Source organism: Bos indicus, chromosome 3 (genome assembly GCF_029378745.1).
Source record: "Bos indicus isolate NIAB-ARS_2022 breed Sahiwal x Tharparkar chromosome 3, NIAB-ARS_B.indTharparkar_mat_pri_1.0, whole genome shotgun sequence".
Classification (NCBI taxonomy): domain Eukaryota; kingdom Metazoa; phylum Chordata; class Mammalia; order Artiodactyla; family Bovidae; genus Bos; species Bos indicus.
The window spans coordinates 33,206,025-33,218,162 of NC_091762.1; the positions used below are offsets into that span (position 1 = coordinate 33,206,025).

General features: G+C 52.9%; 1 protein-coding gene across 3 annotated transcripts; it reads left to right on the forward strand.

Moving 5' to 3' along the window:
• Nucleotides 1-2,192: 2,192 nt before the first annotated feature.
• On the forward strand, nucleotides 2,193-9,621 carry KCNA2 (potassium voltage-gated channel subfamily A member 2). Of its 3 annotated transcripts, none has more exons than XM_070785950.1 (3): nucleotides 2,193-4,949; nucleotides 7,037-7,375; nucleotides 7,823-9,621. In XM_070785950.1, the coding sequence occupies exon 3, from the start codon at nucleotides 7,986-7,988 to the stop codon at nucleotides 9,483-9,485; it is 1,500 nt and encodes a 499-aa protein (XP_070642051.1). In that variant the 5' UTR covers nucleotides 2,193-4,949; nucleotides 7,037-7,375; nucleotides 7,823-7,985; the 3' UTR covers nucleotides 9,486-9,621. The 3 variants fall into 3 exon arrangements, with proteins under 3 accessions (XP_070642051.1, XP_070642052.1, XP_019812432.1); XM_070785951.1 differs by lacking the exon at nucleotides 2,193-4,949 and adding an exon at nucleotides 4,978-5,225; XM_019956873.2 differs by lacking the exon at nucleotides 2,193-4,949 and adding an exon at nucleotides 5,426-5,544.
• Nucleotides 9,622-12,138: the final 2,517 nt, after the last annotated feature.

A 12,138-nucleotide genomic window follows, 5' to 3' on the forward strand; every position in this document is an offset into this window, starting at 1 on the left:
CCTCTTACAGCCGGGAGGTCGGGGCATTCCGAGTTGCCTCTCCTGACATCCAGGCCAGGCCAGGCAGCCTGAGTGAGCCACCCCAGCCTCAGAAAGAGCCCTGAGTCAAGGAGCCCATGAGACTGTGGCTGAAGGGGGCATTGCCAGCACACCCAGAAACTGTCCTCCATGGGCAGCTGAAGTTATAGGTGGTCCAGGGGATGTGGCCTGCAACACAGAAGGTGTCAGCTGTCACAGCTCACCATAAACCCCTGCCACTCCTGTTCCTAATATAGAAGAAGACCATGGTGGCCATGCTATGACAGTGGTCTGCTGATGGCCAATGCTTAGGGTTTGCCAGGGCACAGCACTGTTCCTAGCACTTGACGTTCCAGTCACTCCATAGAAATGTGAAGTGAGGAACCCAGTCACAGACAAAACATGACAGGTGTGGGATTAGGCCCTGGATCAGCCAACACCAGCAGCTGTGCTTCAGCCACTATGCTGTTCTGCCTTTGAGTGTGAACAAAAGGGCCCTGATTGTGAGACAAGTAGCCTAGCACCCGACACGGAGGAGCAGCTCCAAAAGGTGAGGAAAGGCCCACCCTCTGAAACCAAAGCCCAGGGCTCCACACAGGAGTTCCCTGGTGGCAGCAGGAATTAATCTCAGAAGGCTTCCTGCCGAAGGCAGCCCTTGACCAGCTTAGGAAACTGCCTGCAGGAGGCAGCTCTTAGGTAAGTAGGGGGTTGGAATGATGCTCCTTGCACTTCCCAGGGAAGTCCTCAGACGTCAGGCATGACATCAGGTACGCTGGCAGAGCACAGTCACAACAGCAGTGATGACAATCACAAGAACAGTGTATTGTTCCACACCAATCAGGTTTTTTTTTGGCTTTCCCAAGGGTGTCCATGCATATTCTCTTTGATCCTTATAAATGAGATTGTAAAACACATTGACGTGAATGCTAGTTTCCTTCCTTCCTCCCTCTTTCTCTTTGTGCATGCTCAGTCTACTCAGTCATGTCTAACTCTTTTGTGACCCCATGGATTATATAGCCTGCCAGACTCCTCTGTCCATGGGATTTCCCAGGCAAGGATACTGGAGTGGGTTGCCATTTCCTCCTCCAGGGTATCTTCCTGACCTAGGGATCGAACCCACATCTCTTGCATCTCCTGCATTGTCAGGCGGGTTCTTTACCATTAGTGCTACCTGGGAAGCCCCCTTTTTCACTTTAAATCCTATGAAAAAATGAGGTGGTAAGGGTAATTCTATCCTTCCTATTTAACAAGTATACTGTGGCAAGAAAGGTCAAGTGAACAACCTTGGATCACAGTCTACATGCTAAGACTACAGCCCTGGTCAGATGCTCTGCATTGTATATGCCTTTGCTGGGTGAGGGATGCTGAGCCCTGAATCTTGCAGATGAGAGAAGAATCAGTACAGCTGCTCTAGCAAAGGGCACAAGGAGGAGCCTTCAAGTCCTGAATCTTGTACCACTGCCTAACTCCCTTGGTGTGAACAGTTAAACACCATCAGCACCAATCCGCCTCTAAAAAGACCTCCTGTCGGGTTGGACATCCTCTGCAGGATGTGTGGGTATGCCCTGCAGCTCTGCAAGTTCTGCTGGATTGAATCCACGTTCCTAAGACCAGGAAGTCAGCCCAGAGGCCTGACTCCTCGCTAACAGTGGAAGCAGCCAGCAGAAAGGAATGGTGATATGCGGAGTCAAAACAGTCCAGTTCCATCCTAGCCTCACCACTTACCAACTAAATTACCCCGGACAGCAACTGGCCTTCTCTGAGCTTCAAGATCTGCATTTGTAAAATAGAGATAATGGCATCCTTCCCACTGGGTGGTGGCAAGGATTAAATCAAATGATCTATGGAGAGCTGTCAGCCCAGTGCCTGGGCTTACTTTCCATGCTTCCCTGCCCTGCTTCCGGTGGGCTGGCGAGGGCTGTGCGGCCACGTTGTGTGGATAGGTAGGGGGGCTAACCTTCACAACAGCCTATGAAGTATTCCCATTTTGCAGCAAGCATCAGCAGAGGTGGCAGTCATGCAAGAAGGGAGAGATGGTCCTCCAGGAGTGATTTCCCTCCCCCCATACTCCTATGTTCATAAACTGTGGTGGAAAGACCTAAGACCCTCCCTCCTGTCCCTGTGGTGCCTGGGTGGGTGTGGGGGTCAGTGTGGGCATGGACACACTGTCATAAACTCCTTTCAACGGCTGTCGTCTTGGAGGGCAGGAACTAACGGACTCCTTTCTTATGATGGCCACTCAGCAGTCTTTCCCTCTGCTGAAAGCAGGGCCTGGCCTCCAAGAAGGAAACCGGACTGAAGGAGAAAAGAGCGGTCTTTGGAGTTTGACTCACCCCAGGGAAGTCATCAAAGGGCACTCTAGCTGACCTTTTGTGACTAAAATAGAAAACTGTGACCCCAAGCTAAAAAGATTAAACACCTAGGTTAAGCTGGCTTGCTTAATTCATTTAATCCTTACCACCCCATGAAGTCTTTTGTTATTTTACTGACAGATGAGGAAGCTGAGGCTCAGAGGATTGACATAACTTGCTCAAGCTCATACAACTAGCAAGCAAGTGTCAGGGATTCGAATTCTATTATCTTTCTTTTTTCTTTCTTTCCTTCTTTGATTTCTTTTTGGTTGTGGTTCACACTTAGATCAGGCTTTAATGAGGAGAGGTGGGGCGACATTGGGCTTCCCAGGTCGTGCCGTGATAGACTCTGCCTGCAGTGCAGGAGAGTCAGGTTCAGTCCCTGGGGGGAGATGATCCCTGGAGAATCCCATGGACAGAGGAGCCTGGCAGGCTACAGTCCATGGAGTCGCAAAGAATTGGACATGACTGAGCAACTAAACAACAACAAGGATGACATACCCCTGAGTTCAATTGGATGGAAGGAGGGTCAGAGGAATATCCCAAAAAGGGGAATGAAATTTAAGGGCTGCTCATTCTACTTGAGCAGTGAGTATAGTGGCTACAGATATGTGTTAAGACCTGATTTAAGTCCCAGAGCCACCACTCAGTGGCCTTGGGCAGGTTGCTTCATCTCTCTGCCTGTTACCTTTCCACAGAGATTGTGTGTTAGTCACTCAGTTGTGTCTGACCCTTTATGACCCCCATGGACTGTAGCCCACCAGGATCCTCTGTCCACAGAATTCTCCTGGCAAGAATTCTGGCATGCATTGCCATTACCTTCTCCAGGGGATCTTCCCGACTCTGGGATCAAACCCAGATCTCCTGCATTGCAGGCAGATTCTTTATTGTCTGAGCCACCAGGGAAGCCCAAGAGATGGTTCTAATGTAGAAATCACCTCCTAGAGCTGTAGGGATTACATGTCCCATTGGTCTAGAGACACCTGGCACAGTGTCTGGCACATGTTAATCATAATTCACCAACGAACATTATTATTAATTCTCCCTTGAGAGTTTTTCTCTGTCCATGGCTTTCATTCAACAAAGGAGGGCAAAGAAAATATATAGACTTGATCAAATGGATAAGACTGTTGTGCATTAATTAACATAAAGATCCAATGTGGCAAGAAGGAGGAACAGAGTCCTGTGGGACTGGTCAGGAGAAGCTTCCAGAAAGACTGTGGAGCAAGGTTCTGGAGGACAATTTGGTGAAGGAGGCAGGAATGACTGAGACCTCAGGGAAAGAGAGGGGTGGGGCGAACTGGGAAGCAGAGAGAACCTGATGATTGAGCACTTCTTAGAGAAAGAGCCAAAAGCTTAGCAGCAAGCTGGGAGTTAAGATGGGAGTTTCCTAGGGAAGCAGAGTGGAGAGACTCATTTGTGGCATGTCTGCCTGGGGCCTAAACTCTTTACGTAAACTACTGAACCATCACAACAGTTTATGAAGAATCTTCATTTTCCAGATGAGGAAACTGAGGTCCAAAGATGTGAATGAACTTGCCAGGATGTAAGTCCCAGCCTGGCTGGCTCTGAAACACCCAGGCCACACAGGCTAGGACACTGCCAGGGCAGCTTCTCTGGGGCCCTAAACCAGACCAGTCCTACCTGATAGTCATCTGTTGTCCCCAGGGTTCACTGAGGTCACTGCCCACCCAGACTACCCACTGCAGCTCTGGGCAGGACCCCATCTTAAATCCATCTGCCAACGCAGGAGACTAAGAAACACGGGTTCGATCCCTGGGTTGAGGAGCCTGATGGGCTAGGGTCCATGGGGTCGCAGAGTCGGATACAACTGAGCAGGCATGCGTGCACCTTAATGAAACACTGGAATCCCACAAACCTGGACCCTGTGGGCTCTCAGACCTTCTATCTGAAACTACAGGCCTAAAGAGGAGGATTTACTGAGCAAGGAGGGATCAGCAGCAGCCTCCCTGGGACTAGAGGCCCTGTGAACGCAAGATTCCTCGTCTGCTTCAGATATGGGCTCAAGAAACCGCTGTTTGGAACCATAATTCGGACAGCAGACAAGAACTGGCAGGGGCTTGGGGCTGTCATGGACCTTCCAGGAGCACCCCTGACCTTCTCAGGCCCATCATCTGAGCAGAGGGCATCCTGGGCTTCCCACACACTCTTACAAACGCAAAGAGCATCCTCCACCACCCACCCCGGGGTACCATAAGCTGTATCCCCAATTTCAGAGCCCCGCAGGCCAGCTGGCTTCCTAAGGTCTGTGAGGAGCCCATTTTATAAAGAACCTGGCGCTCGCCTGGCGTGCTGCAGTCCATGGGGTCACAAAGAGTCGGACTGAGTGACTGAACTGAACTGGCGCTTGCCTAGGGCAGCTGCACCGCCCCCTTACGCCCCCACCCCCAGCCTTTCCTGCCCCTGCTCCTCCGGGGGAGGGAGTCCAGAGGGCCGGCGCTACAGTTCTGCCGGGTTCCTGCGGCTCCTCCCCGTGGGGGCGAACACAACACCGAGTTTGTGCCACACTGCGGCCCACACCTGCTGTATTCCCCTCTGCGAAGCCAGAGCTTTGGCTGGGTAAGCGGGAGGTGGAGAGGCAGAGCTGCAGGAGGGGGCAAGCCGGCGCGAGAGGGCAAGGAGAGGGTCTGCAGGTTCTGTCTGGCAGCATCATATAATAATAGCAACACGTCTCCCACGCGGCTGGATCCCTTCTCGGGCCTGGGATAGCTGTATTGATTGTTTCCTCCTTGGCTTACTTATGGTTGGCAGGAGTCTCTCATGACCGCTCCTCAACTCTGGTCCCCGGTTCCCCGGCCCGCCGCAGCACCCAGCTCAGCCCTCCGCGAGGTTCTGGTTAGTAAGCTGAGCTCTGCCAAAGGATGGGGTGCTTTCCTCGCGGGGAGGGGGCCCAGGCCCGGGAGCCTCACTGAGCTGACAGCCGGGTGGCGGCACCTCGCTGCCTCGGGTCCCCACCGGCCCCTTTAATTCGAGTCCGCCGGCGGCCAGGTGCGGCGCTGCGTGGCGCGGTGCGGCGCGGTGCGGCTGCGGGCGGCGGCCGGGTGCTCCATACGCGCCGCCCGCGGGACTGCAGAGCCGGCGCCGGCTGGCCGCCCGCAAGCCGCCTCCTGCGGTCATCCAGAAACATGGAGGCTCCGGGTGCCCATCGGGAAGGGTAAATGGGTGTCGGGGCGCTCGGCTGCGCGTGCTGCCGCCCCCCTGTCCGGGCTGCGGGGCACCGGGCGGCACAGCCTGCAGCGCGGCAGGCTCGGGCTCAGTCCCGGGCGGGCGAACCTGGGCCGGACCGAGCCGGGGCGGGCGATGGGGGGCTGGCGTCCAGCGGAAGGAGAGAAACAGGCAAAGGGCTCGAGGACTCTCCGGGCAGTGCCAGGCGCGCGGGGCGGAGGGCGCAGAGAGGAGCTGGCGGGTGATGGGAAGCGCAGCTGACATAACCATGTCTGGTAAATAGCGCTGGTTGGTAGGACCCGAATCACTTGGGACTGCCTGGCGGCATTCCCCTCTCCTGCTCAGAAAGAAAACGGCTTTGCAGCAGAGAAGGGCTTTTCCGCTTCCCTGGGGCCGTGGGATGCCGGGGAGCCCCCCGCTCTTAGGGGAAAGCCAAGATCTGGGGCAGCATCTACTCCCCACCCCCAGAGTTTAGGTTCCAGTGTTTTCCGGAGGGAGATGGAGCCTCGGCGGACCCTTGGACCCTAGGGGCAAAAGAGCTAGACTGCTCTCGGGCCCCACCGCTAGAGCCCCCCTCCGGACCGGGCAGGAGGGGGTTAAGGTGGAGCTGGCTGCAGTAGCCAGCTGGTGGGTCAGGTCCACCCGCGCGGAGCCGAACGCGGAGCGCGCGGGGCGGAATCCCGGCCGGAGACAGGAGCGATGGGGAGAGGGCTCGGACCCCTCCCCGCCCTGGGGCCGGCGGGATTGGGCGGGCAGGGGGCCAGCCCGGAAGCTGGCTTCCTCCAGGCTCCCCCTCTAGCTGCTGCCAAGCTGCCTCTCAGCCAGGCTGACGGAAACTTGGTTCCGCACTCACTGCCCAGGAGACGTGAGGGGTTTTCTCTTGGGGAGAAATCAGTGGTCGGGCGCTGCCTGGTTCGAATGCCACCCCACCGGAGGGAGGCCTGCAAGTGTAGGGGTCCCTGAGGGAGAGGAAGTCCTGGGACCAAGGAAACCAGCTTTTGGAGATCGACCTTTCTGTGTGAGAAGTCTCCCTAGATGAGCTCTGGAGGAGTGTGTGTTGTGGGGAGCCAGGCTGGGAAGGAGCGGTTCTTCCTCCAGGACTCTGCAGAGGTCAGAGCTGGGAGTGGGGCTGCAGTGTAGGAAGCTCTCCCCTTAGGAGATGCTGTGTCCTGACCTCGGGATGGGAGGGCTTTGCCCAGAGTCCCTCCTGATGTCTGCAGAGGACCAATGGGGAACCTGGCTGAGCCAAGGGAGGCCCCTGGAGGAGACAGGCCCAGCCAAGTCTAAAGGCTTGTTCCCTGGGAGAAAACGCTTCCAATGGATGGAAGCCTGCCCAGAAGAGGCAAAGAGGCTGAGGGATAGTTCTCAGGTATGACACCATAATGGAAAATGGGCATGGAAGAGAAGCTGCCAGAGCTCTTCTGAATCTTGGCACTAGCTGCCCAAAAACTCTGATTCCACCTTGCTGCTGTTTTTTCCAGGCAACGTCACACCTCCTGAGGGCAGCCAGGAGGACTCCGGCTTTTGCTGAGCATTGCATCTTACCTCCTTCCTTTCAAAGGCTCCAGATCCCAGCTTACCTGTCCCCGAGTCCTGTGTGCCCCTAACCAGGCATCCCACGACCCCTCCAGCCCAGCCCAGCCCTAGAACTCACCTCCAGGCCCTGGAGCCTGCCCTCCTGCCCAGAATGACTCACCATTATTTCTAGCTCAAGTGAGAAGACATGATGGGGTGTCGGGCTGCCCGTTTGTATATCTAGGATTCCTGAAGCATCGGATCAGCTCTGCAAGGAAGAGAGCTGCAGATTCCTGCCTTGCCAGGTAAATCAATCTATTGTTTAATAATAGCTGTGTGTAGAGTCACTGGGGTGGGAGCAATGAGGGAGACCCAGGCCCAAGATTTGTCACTGAAAACACCTCTCAGGGTGCAGGGATCTACAAGGCATTAGTTTAGTGCCTGGGAGAGGGCTCCCTTCCAACCTCTTGTATGGGACTGTGCTCCATGAAGCCTGCGCAGTGCAGGGGGACCTATGTCAGCCCCCTGCCTCCAGCACAGGGCATTCCAGAGCTTTCTTGAGAGACCACCACCTGCTCCCCTCTGATCCCCAGCCCAGGTAAACATAAATCTTACTTTTTTGTGGTATCGGTGGTGGTGATGTTTTTGCGCTTCTTGGCTGAGAGAAGAGAGGGGGAAAAAAAAAAAAAGCACCCCAGGTCGGGCTGCCAGTGCTGAGTGGTCTTATGTTCTTAACCACCTCTGTCTTTCAGCCAAGCGAGGCTCTCTCTCCAGCTCTCAGGGAGCCCTGGGGGCTCTCCCGCTGGAACCCAGGCTGATGCTGCTGTGTTTCCTGGGGCCGTAAGCACCATCCCAAGCTCCCAGCCACCAGGCAGCTAGAAGGCACAGCGAGAGGCGCCTCTCCCGGTTCCAATTATGACAGTGGCCACTGGAGACCCAGCGGATGAGGCTGCTGCCCTCCCTGGGCACCCGCAGGATACCTATGACCCAGAAGCAGACCACGAATGCTGTGAGAGGGTGGTGATCAACATCTCAGGGCTGCGGTTTGAAACCCAGCTAAAGACCTTAGCCCAGTTTCCAGAGACCCTCTTAGGGGACCCAAAGAAACGGATGAGATACTTTGATCCCCTCCGGAACGAGTACTTTTTCGATCGGAACCGCCCGAGCTTTGATGCCATTTTGTACTACTACCAGTCTGGGGGCCGGTTAAGGCGGCCCGTGAATGTGCCGTTAGACATATTCTCTGAGGAAATTCGGTTTTATGAGCTGGGAGAAGAAGCAATGGAGATGTTTCGGGAAGATGAAGGCTACATCAAAGAGGAAGAGCGTCCTCTGCCTGAAAATGAATTTCAGAGACAGGTGTGGCTTCTCTTTGAATACCCAGAGAGCTCAGGGCCTGCCAGGATTATAGCTATTGTGTCTGTCATGGTGATCTTGATCTCAATCGTCAGCTTCTGCCTGGAGACGTTGCCCATATTCCGGGATGAGAATGAAGACATGCATGGCAGTGGAGTGACCTTCCATACCTACTCCAATAGCACCATCGGGTACCAGCAGTCCACTTCCTTCACTGACCCTTTCTTCATCGTAGAGACCCTCTGTATCATCTGGTTCTCCTTTGAGTTCTTGGTGAGGTTCTTTGCCTGTCCCAGTAAAGCCGGCTTCTTCACCAACATCATGAACATCATTGACATCGTGGCCATCATCCCCTACTTCATCACCCTGGGAACAGAGCTGGCTGAGAAGCCAGAGGATGCTCAGCAGGGTCAGCAGGCCATGTCACTGGCCATCCTTCGAGTCATCCGGTTGGTAAGAGTCTTTAGGATTTTCAAGTTGTCCAGACACTCCAAAGGTCTCCAGATTCTAGGTCAGACCCTCAAAGCCAGCATGAGAGAATTGGGCCTCCTAATATTCTTCCTCTTCATCGGGGTCATCCTTTTCTCTAGTGCTGTCTATTTTGCAGAGGCCGATGAGAGGGAGTCCCAGTTCCCGAGCATCCCGGATGCCTTCTGGTGGGCAGTCGTCTCCATGACAACTGTAGGCTATGGAGACATGGTTCCGACTACCATTGGGGGAAAGATCGTGGGTTCCCTATGTGCAATTGCAGGTGTTTTAACCATTGCCTTACCGGTCCCTGTCATAGTGTCCAATTTCAACTACTTCTACCACCGGGAGACAGAGGGAGAGGAGCAGGCCCAGTACCTGCAAGTGACAAGCTGTCCAAAGATCCCATCCTCCCCAGACCTAAAGAAAAGTAGAAGTGCCTCTACCATTAGTAAGTCTGATTACATGGAGATCCAGGAGGGGGTAAACAACAGTAACGAAGACTTTAGAGAGGAAAACTTGAAAACAGCCAACTGCACTCTGGCTAATACAAACTATGTGAATATTACCAAAATGTTAACTGATGTCTGACTGAACCCTAGTAACCTACTCACAGCTCAATGGAACTAATGCAGACGTTGCATAATAGCCTGCATTGTAGTCAGTGTGTTCTACAGTGTGTATCTGGTTCTGCATGGAAAGCAATAGTCGTGCAAGTGACTTTTGATCTTTTGATTTTTGATTTAGAACACAGAATATCTATCCATGGCTTTCATGCAAATCTTCATCACCGGCTTAGGGGTTTCCAAAGATGGGAGTCACCTATGGAAGCCAGGATTTCAGAAGGACACATTGGGGCCACCTCATAGCAGATACAGAACCCATCACATCAGTGTCACCTTTTCTTCCTAAAGAAATGCACACAGCATCTCAGAGATGCAACTCCCACCACTACCACCCTCATCCTCCCACCCCACCAGCCCACTTGAGCCTACCTCCCCCTTCACAGAGAAAAACCATGGTGGCTTAGCCTTAAAGTTCTGGTAATTATTCAAAAGGTCTTTCCCATTTTTGCATTGAAAAGAACACACAGTGCTGTGTGTTGGAATTACTTTCTGTGTCACAGGCTGGGTGTTTGTGAATTGCAGTTGCCAAGTAGATGCTCCGGAGGCTTGTGTTTCATAACGGAAAATGCTGCATTTGGTTTTTTCTCTGCAGTGTCAAAGTGAGGGAACCCCGGGGGAGGGACAGTTAGGATGACCGAATGTGAGTTGTCAAGTTTCACATTTGCTCCCTTCTCCCTATAGGGAGAAGCTAACAAACCAAGGGACCTCTCAGCTTCAGATTTCACCATTTTTGCAGGCTTCAGGGTCACAAAAACATGTCTGATTTCTTCGTTACATTGGAGTTTGCAGGCATCTGCTTTCTAGTGCTGTGGCCCAGCTACACTGACACTGCAGTGAAATCTACCAGTGATGCAATAGAGCTGCATGGGTGTTTGTTGCATGAATCTCAATATTTAAAACACAGGAGATAACCTATTTTCTTAGTAGCCTACACAGTATTCATATTTAGAGTATTAATAGCCTAGGAATGGCATTGAACTAGGGTTTGTTTTTTTTTTCCTTTCCCATCAGAAGACAAAAAGCCCTCAATCAAGAGAAAAAAAAAAATAGACTGTTTGGAGTGAAGAACCAAAACTTCTGGCCCTCTAGCCCACCCCCATCCCTGTTCTTCCAAGTGGGGGTACAGACCTCTGCAAAGCCAGGGGAGTAAGCAGGGAAAGCAGTGTCTAACACCTCACGTGACTGCACCTTAGGAATGAACCTAGTCATGGGCAAGACTGTACAGCTGACTGGGGCACGTTGTCCTGAGCACAGGCGGATCTGTGGATCCAGTGTATATACCTATGTATCAAGTGTCTCTTCCATGAGTTCCTCTCCCTAGCTAGCTATAGAAAAAATGGCATTTGAACCTTGTATAAGCTTATGCAATATTTTTGACACAGGGCAATATATGCATGTGTTTGACTATGTGCACTAGAGTGTATATACACGCATATATATATTTATATAATATATACATACATACGTGTGTATATGTATATATGCACACACACACACACACACACACACACATATATATAGTCATTCTCTGGAGTTCAGGTTCAGGAGCAAACCCACTGCTTGGTGGGTTGGTTGTCTCAGAGACCTAATGGGTTAATTTGTCTCATTGGTCACCCCACTGGGCCTGGGTTTGCCGCCATTGCCTCCAACGCTCCAGTCTTCATGGATTCTTAGATGTTCGAATTGTCTTTCTGCCCTTCATGTGCTGCAGCTTCAGTTCCCCATGGCTGAAGCTTGTCTTACCGAGTGCACAAGGGCCCCAGGGCCCTCACAGCTCCAGCTGACCTGGGCCAGACCCACCCCAGGCAGCCCCTCTACAGCCCATCACCTTCTTCATCTCCATTCTCATTGTCCCTGCCCTGTCTGGTTTTCATTTGAGACGTAGAATGTATTTAACTAATAGAGACCATACACATGAGAACTGCAAACACCATGTCAAAGACATAACCCACAACTCAGATGCAAAATGACATGGTCATCTGGCTCTGCATCAGTCACTTCCACTAACCTTTCACTAAAGAGCCAGAATGGATCGCCTTCTTTGAAACCAAGGACATGGAGGAGGAGGGATCCTGGGGCCCCAATTCCACAGATCTAGGCTAAAAGGGAACCTCCTCTATGGTGAAATTTCTGAAGTTCAGGACCAAGAGATGGAGTCCCTAGTTGAACCACAGGCATCATTTTGATCACCAGGCTCAAGCTGTCTCCCCCATTAAACTGGCAACCAGGGCTGCGTATGCAACCGAAGGCTGGGTAAAGAATCATTCCAAGCCCCTAGAGCAGGCTGAGAGTGAAGGCCACACCGCCTAAAGGTAGAGTTCTGGCTGACCCTGGAATGGGTGCAGATGGGGAAGCTTTTGCCTCACAAACTAGGCTTCTTTGCCTTTCAACATCATTGCTTAAATTTCCCAGACACAGCAAGCTGTGTGGTCAGGCTGCCAGTCGTCACTCCAGCCCTGGCCTCACTGTTGGCTCTTTAGCATCTTCAGTTACCTTGGGGGGTGGGGCACCAGCCCAGGGTGCTCGCTAGTTCCTGGTCACCCACATCCTCAGGGGTCTACAGGGCATCCTAGGCCCGGCACAAAGCCTCCGTGCTTCTCTTCCTCTCCTTCATGGGA

What these genes read in the sequence shown, in the direction of transcription:
- KCNA2 (XM_070785950.1), top strand. Translation starts at nt 7,986, where the DNA reads ATGACAGTGGCCACTGGAGACCCAGCGGATGAGGCTGCTGCCCTCCCT.